This window comes from Rhinoderma darwinii, chromosome 1 (assembly GCF_050947455.1).
Source record: "Rhinoderma darwinii isolate aRhiDar2 chromosome 1, aRhiDar2.hap1, whole genome shotgun sequence".
NCBI classification, from domain to species: Eukaryota; Metazoa; Chordata; class Amphibia; order Anura; family Rhinodermatidae; genus Rhinoderma; species Rhinoderma darwinii.
In genome coordinates, this window is record NC_134687.1 from 615048154 (window position 1) to 615070072 (window position 21919).

The following is a 21919-nucleotide window of genomic DNA, read 5'->3' on the forward strand; positions in this document are numbered from 1 at the left end:
ATAATACTACCTGTCTATTCCTGTATATGCTGGAGGTACAGATAATACTGCCTCCCTGTATATGCTGGAGGTATAGATAATACTGCCTCACTGTCTCTCCCTGTATATGCTGGAGGTACAGATAATACTGCCTCGCTGTCTCTCCCTGTATATGCTGGAGGTACAGATAATACTGCCTCCCTGTCTCTCCCTGTATATGCTGGAGGTACAGATAATACTGCCTCCCTGTCTCTCCCTGTATATGCTGGAGGTACAGATAATACTGCCTCACTGTCTATTCCTGTATATGCTGGAGGTACAGATAATACTGCCTCACTGTCTCTCCCTGTATATGCTGGAGGTATAGATAATACTGCCTCACTGTCTCTCCCTGTATATGCTGGAGGTACAGATAATACTGCCTCACCGTCTATTCTTGTATATGCTGGAGGTACAGATAATACTGCCTCACTGTCTATTCCTGTATATGCTGGAGGTACAGATAATACTGCCTCCCTGTCTCTCCCTGTATATGCTGGAGGTACAGATAATACTGCCTCACTGTCTATTCCTGTATATGCTGGAGGTACAGATAATACTGCCTCACTGTCTCTCCATGTATATGCTGGAGGTACAGATAATACTCCCTCACTGTCTATTCCTGTATATGCTGGAGGTACAGATAATACTGCCTCACTGTCTATTCCTGTATATGCTGGAGGTACAGATAATACTGCCTCACTGTCTCTCCCTGTATATGCTGGAGGTACAGATAATACTGCCTCACTGTCTCTCCCTGTATATGCTGGAGGTACAGATAATGCTGCCTCACTGTCTCTCCCTGTATATGCTGGAGGTATAGATAATACTGCCTCACTGTCTCTCCCTGTATATGCTGGAGGTACAGATAATACTGCCTCACCGTCTATTCCTGTATATGCTGGAGGTACAGATAATACTGCCTCACTGTCTATTCCTGTATATGCTGGAGGTACAGATAATACTGCCTCACTGTCTCTCCCTGTATATGCTGGAGGTATAGATAATACTGCCTCACTGTCTCTCCCTGTATATGCTGGAGGTACAGATAATACTGCCTCACCGTCTATTCCTGTATATGCTGGAGGTACAGATAATACTGCCTCACCGTCTATTCCTGTATATGCTGGAGGTACAGATAATACTGCCTCACTGTCTATTCCTGTATATGCTGGAGGTATAGATAATACTGCCTCACTGTCTCTCCCTGTATATGCTGGAGGTACAGATAATACTGCCTCACCGTCTATTCCTGTATATGCTGGAGGTACAGATAATACTGCCTCACTGTCTATTCCTGTATATGCTGGAGGTACAGATAATACTGCCTCCCTGTCTCTCCCTGTATATGCTGGAGGTACAGATAATACTCCCTCACTGTCTCTCCCTGTATATGCTGGAGGTACAGATAATACTGCCTCACTGTCTCTCCCTGTATATGCTGGAGGTACAGATAATACTGCCTCACTGTCTCTCCCTGTATATGCTGGAGGTACAGATAATACTGCCTCACTGTCTCTCCCTGTATATGCTGGAGGTACAGATAATACTGCCTCACTGTCTATTCCTGTATATGCTGGAGGTACAGATAATACTGCCTCACTGTCTCTCCCTGTATATGCTGGAGGTACAGATAATACTGCCTCACTGTCTCTCCCTGTATATGCTGGAGGTACAGATAATACTGCCTCACTGTCTATTCCTGTATATGCTGGAGGTACAGATAATACTGCCTCACTGTCTATTCCTGTATATGCTGGAGGTACAGATAATACTGCCTCACTGTCTATTCCTGTATATGCTGGAGGTACAGATAATACTGCCTCACTGTCTCTCCCTGTATATGCTGGAGGTACAGATAATACTGCCTCACTGTCTCTCCCTGTATATGCTGGAGGTACAGATAATACTGCCTCACTGTCTCTCCCTGTATATGCTGGAGGTACAGATAATACTGCCTCACTGTCTATTCCTGTATATGCTGGAGGTACAGATAATACTGCCTCACTGTCTCTGCCTGTATATGCTGGAGGTACAGATAATACTGCCTCCCTGTATATGCTGGAGGTACAGATAATACTGCCTCACTGTCTATTCCTGTATATGCTGGAGGTATAGATAATACTGCCTCACAGTCTATTCCTGTATATGCTGGAGGTACAGATAATACTGCCTCACTGTCTCTCCCTGTATATGCTGGAGGTACAGATAATACTGCCTCACTGTCTCTCCCTGTATATGCTGGAGGTACAGATAATACTGCCTCCCTGTCTCTCCCTGTATATGCTGGAGGTACAGATAATACTGCCTCACTGTCTCTCCCTGTATATGCTGGAGGTACAGATAATACTGCCTCACAGTCTATTCCTGTATATGCTGGAGGTACAGATAATACTGCCTCCCTGTCTCTCCCTGTATATGCTGGAGGTACAGATAATACTGCCTCACTGTCTATTCCTGTATATGCTGGAGGTACAGATAATACTGCCTCACTGTCTATTCCTGTATATGCTGGAGGTACAGATAATACTGCCTCACTGTCTATTCCTGTATATGCTGGAGGTACAGATAATACTGCCTCACTGCCTCTCCCTGTATATGCTGGAGGTACAGATAATGCTGCCTCACTGCCTCTCCCTGTATATGCTGGAGGTACAGATAATACTGCCTCACTGTCTCTCCCTGTATATGCTGGAGGTACAGATAATACTGCCTCACTGTCTCTCCCTGTATATGCTGGAGGTACAGATAATACTGCCTCACTGTCTATTCCTGTATATGCTGGAGGTACAGATAATACTGCCTCACTGTCTATTCCTGTATATGCTGGAGGTACAGATAATACTGCCTCACTGTGTATTCCTGTATATGCTGGAGGTACAGATAATACTGCCTCCCTGTCTATTCCTGTATATGCTGGAGGTACAGATAATACTGCCTCACAGTCTATTCCTGTATATGCTGGAGGTACAGATAATACTGCCTCACTGTCTCTCCCTGTATATGCTGGAGGTACAGATAATACTGCCTCACTGTCTCTCCCTGTATATGCTGGAGGTACAGATAATACTGCCTCACTGTCTATTCCTGTATATGCTGGAGGTACAGATAATACTGCCTCACTGTCTCTCCCTGTATATGCTGGAGGTACAGATAATACTGCCTCACTGTCTCTCCCTGTATATGCTGGAGGTACAGATAATACTGCCTCCCTGTATATGCTGGAGGTACAGATAATACTGCCTCACTGTCTATTCCTGTATATGCTGGAGGTATAGATAATACTGCCTCACAGTCTATTCCTGTATATGCTGGAGGTACAGATAATACTGCCTCCCTGTCTCTCCCTGTATATGCTGGAGGTACAGATAATACTGCCTCCCTGTATATGCTGGAGGTACAGATAATACTGCCTCACTGTCTATTCCTGTATATGCTGGAGGTACAGATAATACTGCCTCACTGCCTCTCCCTGTATATGCTGGAGGTACAGATAATACTGCCTCACCGTCTATTCCTGTATATGCTGGAGGTACAGATAATACTGCCTCACTGCCTCTCCCTGTATATGCTGGAGGTACAGATAATACTGCCTCCCTGTATATGCTGGAGGTATAGATAATACTGCCTCACTGTCTCTCCCTGTATATGCTGGAGGTACAGATAATACTGCCTCACTGTCTCTCCCTGTATATGCTGGAGGTACAGATAATACTGCCTCCCTGTATATGCTGGAGGTACAGATAATACTGCCTCACTGTCTATTCCTGTATATGCTGGAGGTATAGATAATACTGCCTCACAGTCTATTCTTGTATATGCTGGAGGTACAGATAATACTGCCTCCCTGTATATGCTGGAGGTACAGATAATACTGCCTCCCTGTCTCTCCCTGTATATGCTGGAGGTACAGATAATACTGCCTCACTGTCTATTCCTGTATATGCTGGAGGTACAGATAATACTGCCTCACTGTCTATTCCTGTATATGCTGGAGGTACAGATAATACTGCCTCACTGTCTCTCCCTGTATATGCTGGAGGTACAGATAATACTGCCTCACTGTCTCTCCCTGTATATGCTGGAGGTACAGATAATACTGCCTCACTGTCTATTCCTGTATATGCTGGAGGTACAGATAATACTGCCTCACTGTCTATTCCTGTATATGCTGGAGGTACAGATAATACTGCCTCACTGTGTATTCCTGTATATGCTGGAGGTACAGATAATACTGCCTCACAGTCTATTCCTGTATATGCTGGAGGTACAGATAATACTGCCTCACTGTCTCTCCCTGTATATGCTGGAGGTACAGATAATACTGCCTCACTGTCTCTCCCTGTATATGCTGGAGGTACAGATAATACTGCCTCACTGTCGCTCCCTGTATATGCTGGAGGTACAGATAATACTGCCTCACTGTCTCTCCCTGTATATGCTGGAGGTACAGATAATACTGCCTCCCTGTATATGCTGGAGGTACAGATAATACTGCCTCACTGTCTATTCCTGTATATGCTGGAGGTATAGATAATACTGCCTCACAGTCTATTCCTGTATATGCTGGAGGTACAGATAATACTGCCTCCCTGTCTCTCCCTGTATATGCTGGAGGTACAGATAATACTGCCTCCCTGTATATGCTGGAGGTACAAATACTGCCTCACTGTCTATTCCTGTATATGCTGGAGGTACAGATAATACTGCCTCACTGCCTCTCCCTGTATATGCTGGAGGTACAGATAATGCTGCCTCACTGCCTCTCCCTGTATATGCTGGAGGTACAGATAATACTGCCTCACCGTCTATTCCTGTATATGCTGGAGGTACAGATAATACTGCCTCACTGTCTATTCCTGTATATGCTGGAGGTACAGATAATACTGCCTCACTTCCTCTCCCTGTATATGCTGGAGGTACAGATAATACTGCCTCCCTGTATATGCTGGAGGTATAGATAATACTGCCTCACTGTCTCTCCCTGTATATGCTGGAGGTACAGATAATACTGCCTCACTGTCTCTCCCTGTATATGCTGGAGGTACAGATAATACTGCCTCACTGTCTCTCCCTGTATATGCTGGAGGTACAGATAATACTGCCTCACTGTCTATTCCTGTATATGCTGGAGGTACAGATAATACTGCCTCACTGTCTCTCCCTGTATATGCTGGAGGTACAGATAATACTGCCTCACTGTCTCTCCCTGTATATGCTGGAGGTACAGATAATACTGCCTCACTGTCTATTCCTGTATATGCTGGAGGTACAGATAATACTCCCTCACTGTCTATTCCTGTATATGCTGGAGGTACAGATAATACTGCCTCCCTGTCTATTCCTGTATATGCTGGAGGTACAGATAATACTCCCTCACTGTCTATTCCTGTATATGCTGGAGGTACAGATAATACTGCCTCCCTGTATATGCTGGAGGTACAGATAATACTGCCTCACTGTCTCTCCCTGTATATGCTGGAGGTACAGATAATACTGCCTCCCTGTATATGCTGGAGGTACAGATAATACTGCCTCCCTGTCTCTCCCTGTATATGCTGGAGGTACAGATAATACTGCCTCACTGTCTATTCCTGTATATGCTGGAGGTATAGATAATACTGCCTCCCTGTCTCTCCCTGTATATGCTGGAGGTACAGATAATACTGCCTCACTGTCTATTCCTGTATATGCTGGAGGTATAGATAATACTGCCTCACTGTCTCTCCCTGTATATGCTGGAGGTACAGATAATACTGCCTCACTGTCTATTCCTGTATATGCTGGAGGTACAGATAATACTGCCTCACTGTCTATTCCTGTATATGCTGGAGGTATAGATAATACTGCCTCCCTGTCTCTCCCTGTATATGCTGGAGGTACAGATAATACTGCCTCACTGTCTATTCCTGTATATGCTGGAGGTATAGATAATACTGCCTCACTGTCTCTCCCTGTATATGCTGGAGGTACAGATAATACTGCCTCACTGTCTATTCCTGTATATGCTGGAGGTACAGATAATACTGCCTCCCTGTATATGCTGGAGGTACAGATAATACTGCCTCCCTGTATATGCTGGAGGTACAGATAATACTGCCTCCCTGTATATGCTGGAGGTACAGATAATACTGCCTCCCTGTCTCTCCCTGTATATGCTGGAGGTACAGATAATACTGCCTCACTGTCTCTCCCTGTATATGCTGGAGGTACAGATAATACTGCCTCACTGTCTCTCCCTGTATATGCTGGAGGTACAGATAATACTGCCTCACTGTCTCTCCCTGTATATGCTGGAGGTACAGATAATACTGCCTCCCTGTATATGCTGGAGGTACAGATAATACTGCCTCCCTGTCTCTCCCTGTATATGCTGGAGGTACAGATAATACTGCCTCACTGTCTATTCCTGTATATGCTGGAGGTACAGATAATACTGCCTCACTGTCTCTCCCTGTATATGCTGGAGGTACAGATAATACTGCCTCCCTGTATATGCTGGAGGTACAGATAATACTGCCTCACTGTCTATTCCTGTATATGCTGGAGGTACAGATAATACTGCCTCACTGTCTCTCCCTGTATATGCTGGAGGTACAGATAATACTGCCTCCCTGTATATGCTGGAGGTACAGATAATACTGCCTCCCTGTATATGCTGGAGGTACAGATAATACTGCCTCACTGTCTATTCCTGTAAATGATATAGGTACAGATAGACAGTGAGGCAGCACTATTCTCGTAAAGGATATAGGTACAGATAGTACTGCGTCCCTGTCAAGGATATAGGTACAGATAGTACTGCCTCCCTGTCAAGGATGTAGGTACAGATAGTACTGCCTCCCTGTCCCTCCCAAATACAATGAAAATGGATGAGAATTGTGCACATTACAGATCTTATAAAGTCACTACTGTTAGATAGATTATACAAAGCACTGATAATAGCAAAGGTCACTTACCTATACCCGGGGACACAACGCGCTCATAGTGATAGGGATTGACACACACACTGTCGCACTTCAGATCAAACGCATACTGACAATATTTAACATGTTTCAGTTCATTCTTGTGAAGATCTGGCCACCTCCAGAGACGAGCATAGATGACATGAGGGAAACCCTTCCTGCCGGCCACCTATAAGAGAATATGGTATGCTATAGTAGACATGATGTGTCAAGTATCACAAGTCACCAGGACCATTTTGATCCATGAATTAGATTTTACCCTTCAGCTGGATCCTAATGCTCTCACACAGGAATCACTCTCTGCATAAGACTTGTGTCATTATCTGGCTGTATCCACGGCGGAGGGACTGTCAGAACTAGGAATACAGAATTTGCTTTTCTTTTTTTTAACTAGTTGTGGCTTCTGTTATGGAGTTCTAGGAGATCAGAAATACCTGCCTCCTTTCATTTTTTCAGAAACAGCGCCACATTTGTCCATGGGCACTGTCTGGTATTGCAACTTAGTCACATTCATTTGACTATGCCAATAGCAGACAGAGCCCTTGGACAAGTGTGGCGCTGTTTCTGGAAGCAGACATCTTTTTCTACTCATTACAACTCCTAGACCTACTACTATCATGAATAATCAGAGTCTAATGTCAGGACCACATTCATAAAACATTATGTACTTAAAGAAAAGACATCACAGGACAGGACATGGTGTCACGAGACTATTGAAACGAATGCGAATGATTGCCACGATTGCTGCAGAAGCTGGATCACTATACGGCAGCACATCTGTCTGATGGACTAACATTATATACATCACTAGACAGACAAAGGAAGGAAAACTAAATTATCTGACTATATTGACATTTTGGCATTCACTGCACTGGTTTTGGGCATCTTTCACGCCAGTTTTTTTCCTACATTTTTTCCAAGGGCAAAAAGTGTAAGAACATATCCATGAAGTATTCCATGGCAAAGTGTGTTATTTTGGCATATTAATCAATTTGTCGAGGATTACCTACACTATTGTTTATACACAACCTTTATGATTTTATACTAAAGGAACAGGTTTTTAAAGCGTCTTATGTCATTGTCCATATATATGACAGGACTCTTGTCTTGGGAAAGCCCCTGACATCACCGTCCATATATTGATAGTGACGTCAGGGCCTTCCACAGCATGTCGCTTCAAGTTCTGCCTGGGGAGTTCAGCCAACGTTTCCCACTGTACGCCTATGGGATACGTCACTGCCTTCCGTCAGAGATATACAGGAGTCCCGACATATAGCTCCGACGGCCGGGTAAAAACGCGATGTGAACCAGGCCTTAGGTGGCATACACTAAGAGGCCTGGTAACACGCTCACACATACCATATACGTGCAATAGAAGACCGTGAAAAGTAAACAATTACTTGCCTGAAGTCGGCCATCTAAAGTTCTCTGGATAGTAACACATTTACTGGGGTGCGCTCCGTTGGTAGTTATTGCAGTGATCAGAGAATCTAATTCATCCTTCTTCTCCTTCAACTTCTTTACTAAACTTTCAATGGCTCGCTTAGCAAAAGTCTCACTCTCCCCTCCCTGGCGGTGACACATCAAGCTGTGGACGATGCTCAGACAGGCATCGTTGCTTGTGGGAGTGTTGGTGATGGACATATTGTCAAGGAAATCCAGTTTCTCTTCTCAGTTCAACGTTTCAGCAAATGAAGAGCCTACAAACCGCAAAAATCACACAAGTCAGCAATGTCTATATACATAACAGGGACTGGTCAGCCCCACTCTGAAGGTAATAAACAGATTCTATTCCAATAGCAGATTACAAGGACCATATAGTGCAGCCTGTATTCATCAGATCACAACAGCCCTTTGTTACACTCGAGTCACAGAACACAGGCTGCCACATCATATTACACCCTGATCGCCCAGTCCATATAGCGATGAGAAAGTAGCCTCTGGCCACCAGGTCCACCGTCCAGATGCTTAAAACTATTAATAAATGCAGGGCCACATTGTCACTGGTTCCGGATGAGTCCTGAAAAAAATATATAAAAGGGGTAATGTAGATGTGCCAGTAACGTGTCTGATATGTGCGGGTCCCACACCCATGTGGAGAATGGAGGACCCCCAAACCAAGTACCACCTGGTGAAGCGGCCGTCGGCCACCATATCTAGTCGGAGAGTGAATGAAGAGGTGGCCACGCATGTGGAAACAGCCGAGCAACCTGTGGATATACAATATATCGGAGATGGAATTAACCCCTTAAGGGCATGCAGGAAGATTTCTCAGTTACAATATTAAGCTTCAGCAACAGATTTCAAGGTGCATGGACCCTAGAAATTTCCCTGCTTCTCTGAAGGTAGAAACCGGCGTTGCTCTGGTGGTGGCGGACAAGACTGCCGCAACTAGTAAACAAACCGTTTTTGTTCTGGGTGCTATTACCAGTGAGACATCTCGATCTGAGTAGATCACAAACACGTCACCAACACAAAGCATCCTGAACACAGATCCCTCCAGCTATACCCAACAAGCAGTGTTGCAGATACCCATCCGAGAAGAAGACAATGAAGATCACGTGTGCCCCAGCCCCATTCCCTCCCATCTCTTAACAATTCAAGCCATAAACAAACACAAACCACATGGAAAATTCTGCTTTGTCCTGCCAAAAATAACAGCAGAGGAAACTGTTCGGACTCCGCAACGACTGTCAAACCGAAGCACAGTGCGGACATTAACCCTTCTCGCACCAGGCCCTGTGTGACAGATGGATGCAGCGGGTGACAGACGGCACATTAGTGGCCTGTAATGACCGGAAGCCGCACGGACTCGCAGCAGGTTTGCTGTAATGTACATCCGAGAACTTAATGGGCTCGAAGACGTGTTGAATCCTTCGGGAATATGAAAACTGCTATAAAGCCTTGTGTCACTTCTCAGGAGCAGAGCTGTCAAAATAGACTAAAAAGATCAGCTAGAAGAAAATAACTGGAAGCCAAGGCACCGAATAAGAAACTCATCTTACGACAAATCACTAGCAATCACAACGTTACTCTAGAAATAAAGGTTACACCAGGACCTCCGCTGTTTAGTGAGTGGCATTTCAAATGCCACGAGGAACATGGGCTGTCATCTAAACCTAGAACACTCCCTCAAAGACTGTACAATGCTCCCGGATCACCTGCCGTCCGCCGCTACTTACAAAGCCCCTGATACCTGGCCGCCCTGACACAATAAACCATCCAAAAAGAGAAAAATGAAGCACTTCAGGGCTGAGTAGGAACCAAGCTGCAAGGCAGAAAACAAAGGGCTGGATATAGATCTTCAGAAGTAGAGCAACGAGAAAAATAAGGGTAACATCCATGTCATACAAGCCAAGCGGTCACTTTATATAGGTATTCCGATCAGACATTTACAACAGGATTCACCATAAATGTCTGATAGGTGAGGGTCCCAGAAGTTAGACCCTTACCTATCGGTAGAACACATAGGCCCAGCTTTTTCTGAAAGTCCCATAGACTTGTGCCGTGTATTTGCGTACACCAAGCCCCCCCCCCCCTCCGCATCTTCCCCTCTTATTTCCAGCTGTCATGGACTGCAGCACGGAATTATGGGATGCCTGTTCTCCCAATTGGTGAGGGTCCCAGAGACAGAACATCTTTTGCATATCCCGTAGACATAAGTGATTGGAATACCCCTTCAGAAATAAACGTATCGAATAGAAAGTCTATGAGCCCGTGCTCCGATATATCGGCTTTCCGGAAAAAGCCGAACAGACACGAAGCGGCTGAGCGCTCACACGAGTTCTTCAGCTGCTTCTAGCGATTGGTGGGGGGGGTCTCCATGCTCGGACCCCCACCAATCCAAACTTCTGACATGTCACCATGACATGTCAGAAGTTTGTCAAACATTTAGCTACACTTTAAACTCTCGTACTGTGCTGCCAGCACGGCTCTGCTGGGCGGCTCCCAATGAGGTCAGTCTGGCGCCGGCACATTGAGCCAAAAAGGCTCGATGTGTGCGCCAGTGTGACATTAGAAGCCGCCAATGGTCAGGCGCTAACAGCACCGGAGACATAAAAGGGCTGATTGGGACAGAGGACTAATCCTCCATAGACGCGGTGGGAGACGGCGGTAAACATGTGGCAAGGCTCGGGTCAGCGTCCTTACAGGAGGGAGAGCTGGAGGTAAGAAGATCACCTGCACCACCAATCCCCTACCCCATTACCTCCTCACTTATCACCCTACCCCCAACCCCTGTTTTTGTGTGCCGAGTATTGTCCCAGAGTGTGATCCTTCAGGGTCATTAGCTCATCCTCCATGTCTGTTGCTGACCCCATGACCTCCCTACAGGGGGTCTCTCTCTCTCTTTCACCACCTCCCCCATTTGCTCATGTGTTATCAGAAGACCACGCGAACAGTGGAAGTCAAACCAAAAATAGTTGAAATGGTGGAAGTGGAACTTGTCAACTAAGGTGTGTGCCCCTTACCTGCGGCCGGCACACATCATTTTATTTGGACTGCGCATTTTTGTGTTTTGGGGAGTATGTATAATATGGCTTATAATGAACCCAGATTTACACAGTCCAAATATAATGGATGTCTGGCGACTACGGGTAAGGGCTTAGTCACACGAACGTGGGTAAACTCGGACGTGGAAGACGTCAGTTTTTCACCCACGCGGGCCCTGTTTTCACAGATCCCCATAGACTTGAGTCTATGGAGGGATCCGTGAAAACGGAAGAAAATAGGACATGTTCTATTTTTTCAAAGGACCTTTCACACGGTCCATTGAAACAACGGACGATTGAACGGCCCCACCGAAATACATGCGTCCGTGTGACGGCCGTCAAACGGACGTATTCAACATTGGTGTGAACAAGCCCTAAGGCACACACCTTATTTGACAAGTTCCACTGTTCCAGTTCCGCTTTGACTTGGTTTGTTCGCACGGTCTTCTGCCCTGGTCCCTGAATGACAAGTTTCATGTTTTAAGAAAGACCGTGTTCACACTCATGTTCAGTGTGTAATATAAACTAGGTTTAGAATGACCTAAACTTCTTATTTATACATGAAAACATTGGTACAAGCTAAAGTAATGTTTCCCTGACGAAATAGCGTCCTATCCTTACGAATTATGAATCTGAATTAGCGCAAATTCCGTACTTCTCCTTGGCTAAAAATGCAAAGGGGAGTATTTTTACCCCGCTGGAAAACATGTAGTGCGACCTCTGGGGAAGACGGAGCCGTTTCAGTACACACCAGCTGGGGGCACATAGGAACCGCTATAAATGGCTCAGTGTGCGCCGACTAACGTCCAGGAGCCCCTCCTCGTATGCACTTATTTTACTATCGGGCCGCCAGCATCTCAGTTCACGCATAGAAATACGCTCTCAAAGCGCGCGCGCGCACACACACACACACACACACACTATATAACTCATTTCATGTTATCACAGGACCTGTGCTGTCGAGAAAGACCAAGTCACCTTCCTGCCTGGGCACCAGTGTAATGGGCAGCAGGGCCCTTCTGACCTGAATATAGAAAGGTCATGCTTCATCTGGGTGCCACCACATCCTTCATTACACGTGTGGAGGACTCTTCACCACATGTTGTAACCGCAGCCAAGACACAACCACCTTTTGTGCTTTAATCTGGACAATAAGGGTATGTGCACACACACTAATTACGTCCGTAATTGACGGACGTATTTCGGCCGCAAGTCCCGGACCGAACACAGTGCAGGGAGCCGGGCTCCTAGCATCATACTTATGTACGATGCTAGGAGTCTCTGCCTCGCTGCAGGACAACTGTCCCGTACTGTAATCATGTTTTCTGTACGGGACAGTAGTTCCATGGAGAGGCAGGGACTCCTAGCATTGTACATAAGTATGATGCTAGGAGCCCGGCTCCCTGCACTGTGTTCGGTCCGGGACTTGCGGCCGAAATACGTCCGTCAATTACGGACGTAATTAGTGTGTGTGCACATACCCTAAGCGGATCACAGGTCCTGCTGCTGAGACTAGCACTGATCAGCTGTAATCTGTGGGAGAACTCAGCAGAAATTGCTCAATTTCCCTGCAGCGCCACCACAGGAGAAATGTAGCATTACATGGTGCCTCTTGAAATCAAAGTGGATATATCATTTATCCTCTTTCAAAGTTCAATACCAGCAGCCAATGACTTCCCATGAGGAGCAAGGGAAATATTCAACTGGACCGATGTCTGCCAGAATCATTCCATAGGAAAACCATTCAGACTGTGGCGAGGTAGCCGCACATTAAGAGTATGTTCACACGGAGTGTTTTCAGCAGTTTTTGGAGTCTTAAACGTCCCAAAAAACGGCTGAAAAATTGGAAGCTGAACGCCTCCAAACATCTGCCCATTAATTTCAATGGAGAAAACGGCGTTCTGTTCCGACGGGCCATTTTTTACACGTCCGTTTTTAAAAACTTTAGCCATTTTTGGAGCCGTTTTTCATAGACTCTATAGAAAAACAGCAGTTAAAAACGCAGCGAAAAACGCAACTTTGATTAAAAAACGTCTGAAAATCAGGAGTTGTTTTCCCTTGAAACCAACAGCTCCGTATTTTGAGACGTTTTTTATTGTGTGCACGTACCCTCTATGATCACAAATACTGACAAAGAAGAAAAAAAAAAAAAAAGACCACGATAATCGTGAGATCAAGTGTCAATCAACGCATCTAATGCAGAGCCGGACAAAGCCCAGGGGAGACATTTGCCACCACTACCTTCTTAGGCTGTTTACTATGGAGGACTATGAACGTTCCTATGGCTGGATTACTGAAAAAGTCAAAGACTCTGAGGGGTGGCTGAACTGGGTCCGTAAATGGATCTTCCATAAATAAATCCTAATCGCCATATACTGAAAAGTTCTGCAAGTTATACACAAGAGTAAAATGTGGCAAATGTCTTAAGAGGCGCAAGCCTCTTCTGCGGGCTGAGGGCCACAAAGGTAAATCTATGGCAGCTACGAGCGGTCGTAGGTTTCCCTTGTAGTTTAGGACGCTTTTTGGCGTTAACTGTAGTACGTTTCGGGTCGTGAGTGGCCCCGCCCATTTCCCAAAAGCCCCGCCCAGTTTTTATTTTAAAGTGATGTGAGCCAGTAAATGCACTTGTGACTTTTCTATGCCAGAAAAGTGCCGTAGAAGATTCAATAGAGGCCACATGCACACGGTGTGTTCTACGTGAGGATCTGCCCGTGGCAAATCCGCAGTGTAAAAGTACCAGCAAAGTAAATGAGATTCCAAGTAATCTCATCCTCACATTGCAGAAGTTTTCCACCCATAAATTTACCTGCGGTGCAGCTTTTTGAAGGGGCCTCAGCCTCTTCATTGTTTACATGGGACAGTGCTGCAATACCTTGTACAGCCACTATGAATGTAACGGCATGTACAAGTATGAACAAAAACCCGTCCAATCGTTGTGGCCCTTCAAACGGCTAGTCGGCGGGGGTGCCAAAAGTCGGATCCCATCGATCTAATATTGGTGGCCTATCCTGGGGCTAGGCAATTAATTGTAACATCCCGGACAATCCCTTTACTACGGGATGGGTATTCAGCCTGAAGATGTAAACAAGAGTGTGCATATTCACTGACAGCGAGCAGAGATCTTGAAAACAGTCAGGAATGAAAACAGAAAGCCATCACGTTTTTGGCGTACGTTTAACGTATACGTCGGGACAAAGATCCCGGTCATGAGCGTTCATAACGTATATGTTAGATAGATACCATTATAGTCGATGGGTGAGGGGGCGCCACTATTGGGTAGCCGGTTATCGTATAAGTCATGAATAGCCCTTCTTGAACGGGTCTACCTCTGGTGTATACCAATTTCATATAAAAAAAATTATACGAAAAGGTATATTGATGTATATGATCACAAAGGAAGCCATAAAAACACTTTTGGCCTCCGTTAGGCTGGTGTGTCCTACGCACACGTTTACCGTGTACACCACAAACGTAATGTGAACAGGGCCTTAGAAAGCGATAGACTTCCTCCTTACACAACAATCACCCCCTCGACAATACTGTGCGCAGCTTACCGTGGGCACTGCCTGGAATCAATAGCGGAGTCAACTGCGCTATTGATTCCGTCGGAAAACCGGAAACCAGCCGGAATGGTAACGAACGGAAAGCATTAGCGATGTTTCCCTCACCATTGAGATCAATGGTGGCTGAAACGGAAGCTGTGCTGTCAGTTTCACTTTCCGTTGCGGGGTTCACCCGGCGGAACCCCGGAACGGAAATGAACGGTGTTGTGAACAGGCCCTAAGGCCTCATGCACACGACCGTAGCCGTGTGTACGGCCGTGATTTTCGGGTCGGCCGGCTGCGGACTGTCAGCCGCAGGCCGCCCGCAAATCGCGGGACATGCTCATGGCCGCGGCCATTGTTTTCAATGAGCCCGGACCGCAGAACCGGGCCGTAATAAGACATGCCCGTTCTTTCTGCGGTCCGGGCTCCCGGGCCGTGCACGGACTGCAAAAACTACGGTCTTGTGCACGGCCCCATAGAAAAGAATGGGGCCGCAATTCTCCCGTGGATTTTCGGGGGAATTGCGGCCGCAAAAACACGGTCGTGTGCATGAGGCCTAAGGCTTCGTTCACATCTGCGCTAGGGTCCCCTTCCGACGGAACGGGACAGTGACTGACACAAACGGAAACCATCATTGATTTCAGCGGTGACGGATTCGGTGCCAATGGTTTTCGTTGTGAAAGGGTTCCGTCGTTTTGACGGAATCAGTAGCGTAATTATTGATTCCGTCAAAATGACGTAACCCTTGCACAATTGAGACAAACGGAAACCATTGGCACCGGATCCATCACCAGTGAAATCTTTGGTTTCCGTTTGTGTCAGTCACGGTCCCGTTCCGACGGAAAGCTCTGACGGAACGTGCCCCTAGCGCAGATGTGAACGAAGCCATTAGTAGTGAGCGGGGGCTACGTCTGAACATCTGCAGACGGAAAGATGCAGCAAACAATAAACAGCTCCACATGGAGCCCCCTGAGAAAAGTCACAGCAAATATAACATTCGTCATGGCACCCAGCTTTCCAAGGAACAGATAGGACTGAGAAACGGCTTCCTACAATTATACAAACTTGACAAAGAAGGACAAGGATCACAGTCAATTATTTGGGGTAAACACGAGGGGGGCACTCAGACCTGCAAATTATATGTGACCCCCCTGACCGACCAACCTGGTGACCCCATAAGAGAACGTGGTCCGTCATACAACCAGATCTCAGCCAATCAGATGGCTGAGATGATCGGGGGATCGTCATCGAGCTGACCCCAGCACAGACTCCCTGTCCTGCCGCTAAGGCCCCGGACCCCTCCCCTTACCCTCTTCTGCAGTTGATCAGATTCCTCGGGACAGCTGAGCCAGGCCTACGTAATCCTCCAGCCCGGGCAGCGACACCGCAACGTCACCGAGCTTCGACCGTCGTACGGAAGGAAGGCTGGAATCTCCGCTTCACCTCCCGGGCTTCTCCGAGCGGCGAAGGCCGCAGACAACAAACCCTCCCGGGTCGAGCGTGCGCAGCAGCTTCAGCGGCGGCTACATCCGGGACACTGAGCACCCTGGTGGGAGGAGCTAGCGCGAAGCAGGGGGTGTGGTTAGCGACGGGGCAGGATGTCGCGATTGCCATGGTAACTGGAATAGTGATTGATGGGAGTGTCCATCTAGGAAATGGGCGGCAAGAACTGCGTAGAGTTTACCTCAGAGATCCCAGTGCCAAAACCCGTCACCCTTCTCTCTGCAGTGATGACGTAATATGGCTTTCTGTTTTGTATAATGACCATCATGGGGTGTCCCTAAAAATCAATTGTACAAATAATTTTTAACCCCTTCCCTCTGCTGCCATTTTTCAGATTTTCATGTTCGCTTTTTCCTCACCGCCTTCCAAAAGCCATAACTTTTTTTATTTTTCCATCGACATAGCTGTATGACGGCTTGTTATGTCCTGGACAAGTTGTCATTTTTCATGGCACCATTTATTGTACCATATAATGTACTGGGAAACTGGAAAAAAAAAATCTTTGTGGGATGGAACAGAAAAAAAAACGACAAACCCTCCATGGTTTTTGTTTTGTTTTTATGGCGTTCACCGTGCGATAAAAACGTAACTTTATTCTGAAGGTCAATATGATTGCGGCGATAACAAAATTAATATTGTTTTTTTTATGTTTTGCTACTTTTACAAGGAAAAAATACTAAATGTAAAAAATAAAATCAATTTTGTGTCTTTTTGAGAGCTATAACTTTTTATTGAGCGGTGTGAGGGATTGTTTGTTTTTTGCAGGAAAAGTTGTAGTTTGTATCTGTGCAATTTTGCATTTTCTTAAGTGAGATTAGGTGACCAAAAATAGCAATTCTGATATTTGACTTTTTTTTTTTTTTACAGCGTTCACCATGGGGTTTAACCCCTTCCCTCTTTGGCCACTTTTGACCTTCCTGACCGGGCCTCATTCTTCAAATCTGACATGTGTCACTTTATGTGGTAATAACTCCGGAATGCTTTCACCTATCCAAGCGATTCCGAGATTGTTTTCTCATGACACATTGGACTTTATGTTATTGGCAAAATTTGCTCGATATGTTCAGTATTTAATTGTGAAAAACATAAAAATTTGGCGAAAAATTTCAAAAATTAGCATTTTTCTAAATTTAAATGTATCTGTTTGTAAGAGAGGCAGTTATAACACACAAAATTGTTGCTAACTAACATCCCCCATATGTCTACTTTAGATTGGCATCGTTTTTTGAACATTATTTTATTATTCTAGGACATCACAAGGCTTAGAACTTTAGCAGCAATTTCTCTCATTTTCAAGAAAATTTCAAAAGGCGATTCTTACAGGGGCCAGTTCAGTTGTGAAGTGGCTTTGAGGTCCTTAGATATTAGAAACCGCCAATAAGTCACCCCATTTTAAAAACTGCACCCCTCAAAGTATTCAAAACAGCATTTAGAAAGTTTCTTAACCCTTTAGACATTGCGCAGGAATTAAGGCAAAGTAGAGGTGAAATTTACAAAGTTCATTATTTTTTCCCAGAAATTCATTTTGAATCCATTTTTTTTGTACCACGGAATGTTTTACCCAAGAAATGCAACTCAATATTTATTGCCCAGGTTCTGCAGTTTTAGGAAATATCCCACATGTGGCCCTAGTGTGCTACTGGACTGAAGCACCGGCCTCAGAAGCAAAGGAGCACCTAGTGGATTTTGGGCCTCCTTTTTATTAGAATATATTTTAGGCACCATGTCAGCTTTGAACAGGTCTAGTGGAACTAAAACAGTGGAAACCCCCCAAAAGTGACCCCATTTGGGAAACTACACCCCTCGAAGAATTTATCTAGGGGTGTAGCAAGCATTTTGACCGGCCAGTTTTTTTGCAAAAATTTTTGGAACTAGGCCATGAAAATGAAAATCTACATTTTTTCAAATAAAATGTAGGTTTAGCTAATTTTTTTTCATTTCCAAAAGAACTAAAGTAGAAAAAGCACCACAGCATTTGTAGAGCAATTTCTCCCGAGTAAAACAATACCCCACATGTGGTAATAAACAGTTGTTTGGACACACGGCGAGGCTTAGAATGGAAAGTGCGCCATTTGGCTCTTGGAGCTCAAATTTAGCAGAAATGGTTTGCGGAGGCCATGTCACATTTGCAAAGCCCCTGAGGTGACAAAACAGTGGAAACCCCCAACAAGTGACCCCATTTTGGAAACTATACCCCTCGAGGAATTTATCTAGGGGTGTAGCAAGCATTTTGACCGGCCAGTTTTTTTGCAAAAATTTTTGGAACTAGGTCATGAAAATGATAATCTACATTTTTTCAAATAAAATGTAGGTTTAGCTAATTTTTTTTCATTTCCAAGAGAACTAAAGTAGAAAAAGCACCACAACATTTGTAGAGCAATTTCTCCCGAGTAAAACAATACCCCACATGTGGTAATAAACAGTTGTTTGGACACACGGCAGGGCTTAGAAGGGAAAGAGCGCCATTTGGCTCTTGGAGCTCAAATTTAGCAGGAATGGTTTGCGGAGGCCATGTCGCATTTGCAAAGCCCCAGAGGTGACAAAACAGTGGAAACCCCCAACAAGTGACCCCATTTTGGAAACTATACCCTTTGAGGAAATTATCTAGGGTATAGTGAGCATTTTGACCCCACAGGTTTTTTGCAGAAATTTTTGCAAGTAGGCTGTGAAAATGAAAATCTAAATTTTTTCAAATAAAATGTAGGTTTAGCTAATTTTTTTTCATTTCCACAAGGACTAAAGGAGAAAAAGCACCATAAAATTTGTAAAGAAATTTCTCCCGAGTAAAACAATACCCCACATGTGGTAATAAACGGCTGTTTGGACACACGGCGAGGCTGAGAAGGGAAAGTGCGCCATTTGGCTTTTGGAACTCAAATTTAGCAGGAATGGTTTGCGGAGGCCATGTCACATTTGCAAAGCTCCTGAGGGGACAAAACAGTGGAAACCCCCAACAAGTGACCCCATTTTGGAAACTACACCCCATGAGGGAATTATCTAGGGGTAGAGTGAGCAGTTTTACCCCACAGGTTTTTTACAGAACTTATTGTAACTAGGCCGTAAAAATGAAAATCTACATTTTTTCAAAGAAAATGTAGGTTTAGGTATTTTTTTTTCATTTCCACAAGGACTAAAGGAGAAAAAGCACCACAAAATTTGTAAAGCAACTTCTCCCGAGTAAAATAATACCCCACATGTGGTCACAAACATCTGTTTGGACACACGGTAGGGCTCAGAATGGAAGGAGCACCATTTGGATTTTGGAATGGTTTCTGGGTGTCATGTCATATTTGCTGAGCCCCTGTAGTACTAGTACAGTGGAAACACCCCAAAAGTGACACCATTTGGGAAACTGCACCCCCTGAGGAATCATCTAGGGGTATAGTGAAAATTTTGATCCCAAAGGTTTTTTGCTGAATTAATTAGAATTAAGCCATGAAAATGAAAAATATTTTTTTTTCCAACAAGATGTAGTTTTAGATACACATTTTTCATTTTTACAAGGAATAGAGAAGAAAAAGCACCCCAACATTTGTAAAGTAATTTCTCCCGAGTACGGTAACACCCCATATGTGGTTATAATCGACTGTTTACATATATGGGAGCATTCAGAAGAAAAGGAGCGGTATTTATCTTTTGGAGCGTAGATTTTGCTGGAATGGGTTGCGGATGCCATGTTGCATTTGCAAAACCCCTGATGTACCAAACAAAAGTGACCCCGTTTTAGAAACTACACCCCTAAAGGCATTTATCAAGGGATGTAGTGACAATTTAGACTCCACAGGTGTTTTTCAGAAATGAATACGCAGTGGATGGTGCAAAGTGAAAATTGCAATTTCTCCACTGATCTGCCCATTCACCGCACAAGATGTTGTGCCCCTAGAGAATCTTACCCCATAAATTGTTAAGCGGGTTCTCCCGGGCATGGTAATGCCTTACTTGTGGCCATAAATTGCTGTTTGGGCACACTGTAGGGCTAAGAAGGGAAAGACCGCCATTTTGAGCATGGATTTTGCTTGGTAATAGTTCTGTTTGGGGTTTTGCTGGTATTTCAGCTTATAATGTGGTGGCATATGTAATCTGTGCGGAGTATATCAGGGCATAATAGGAGGGTATAATCATGGGGTAAATAATACAATTATCCATAGATGTGTGTTACGATGTGAAGCGATCCGTTATGCACAGGCCGGCGTCACACTGATAAACGGTTTTCTTTCTTATCCCTCCTTTGTAACGCTCTGCACCTTTTGGGGACTTTTTCTCCTTCGTAGTTTGGGAAATATTACTGGGAAAGTATTGCGCTGATATAATACGGGCGCCCTCGCTTCCAGCGGATGTGCTATGTCCCTGCCCTTTCCTAGTTCCTAAATACTAGGGCCCTGAAACTGAAAGAATGTTCCCCTCCGGCCTGCGCATTGAGAAGTTTTTTCATCACCGCATTACTAGTGCCGTAACTTTTTTATTTTTCAGTTGATTGGGCGGCGTGCGGGCTTGTTTTTTGCGAGACGGGCTGTAGATTTTATTGGTACCATTTTAGAACACATACGACTTTTTGATCACTTTTTATTTCATTTTTTGGTAAAGGAAATTACCAAAAACAAGCAATTCTGGAATAGTTTTTTATTGTTTTTTTTTCTCTGCATCCACAGTGCGCCCTAGATTACATGTTAGCTTTATTCTGCGGGTCGATACGATTACGGCGATACCAAATTTATATAGTTTTTTTTATGTATTGCGGCTTTTGCACAATAAAATCACTTTTTTTATAAAATCATTTGTTTTCTCTGTCGACATATTCTAAGACCCATAACTTTATTATTTTTGCGTGCACAAAGCGGTGTCAGGGATTATTTTTTGCGGCACGGATTGGCGTTTTTTATTAGTACTATTTTGGAGTAAATGTGACTTTTTGATCACTTTTTATAGCATTTTTTGGAAGGAGATGTGACCTAAAAACAAAGATTCTGGCGCTGTTTTTCATGGTTTTTTTTTTACCGCGTTCACCGTGCGGGATAAATTACATAATAGTTTTGTAGTTTGGGTCGTTACGGACGCGGCGATACCAATTATGTATAGTTTTTTTTATTTTTACGGTTTTTCCCATAATAAAATACTTACTATGGGAAAAAAGTCAGTTTAGCTTTATTTTTATTTGAAATGTGTGTGTTTTTATTGTTTTACCACATTTTTATTTACTTTTTTTTACTTTTTTTACTTGTCCCACTAGGGGACATGAGGGCCTGATGCCCCGATCGCTACTCTAATACACTGCACTACATACGTAGTGCAGTGTATTAGCGCTGTCAGTTATTCACTGACAGCAAGCCTATGAGGACTCGCCGCAGGTGGGTCCTCATCGGCTCCCGTACAAGGCAGACTCGGACGCCATTTTCTGGCG

The 21919-nt window shown here is 44.7% G+C and overlaps 1 protein-coding gene across 3 annotated transcripts in view; it reads right to left on the minus strand.

The window, feature by feature from the left end:
- Positions 1-16574, minus strand: part of SMAD4 (SMAD family member 4) — a 33088-nt gene extending 16514 nt beyond the window's left edge. For all 3 annotated transcript variants that reach the window (XM_075841521.1, XM_075841512.1, XM_075841502.1), the window contains exons 1-3: positions 16328-16574; positions 8388-8683; positions 6978-7152 (exon numbers count right to left, since the gene is read on the minus strand). In XM_075841521.1, coding sequence (XP_075697636.1) covers positions 6978-7152; positions 8388-8627 — 415 coding nt within the window. In that variant the 5' untranslated portion in view covers positions 8628-8683; positions 16328-16574. The remainder of the gene's footprint in view (positions 1-6977; positions 7153-8387; positions 8684-16327) is intronic.
- Between the last annotated feature and the right edge of the window lie 5345 nt (positions 16575-21919).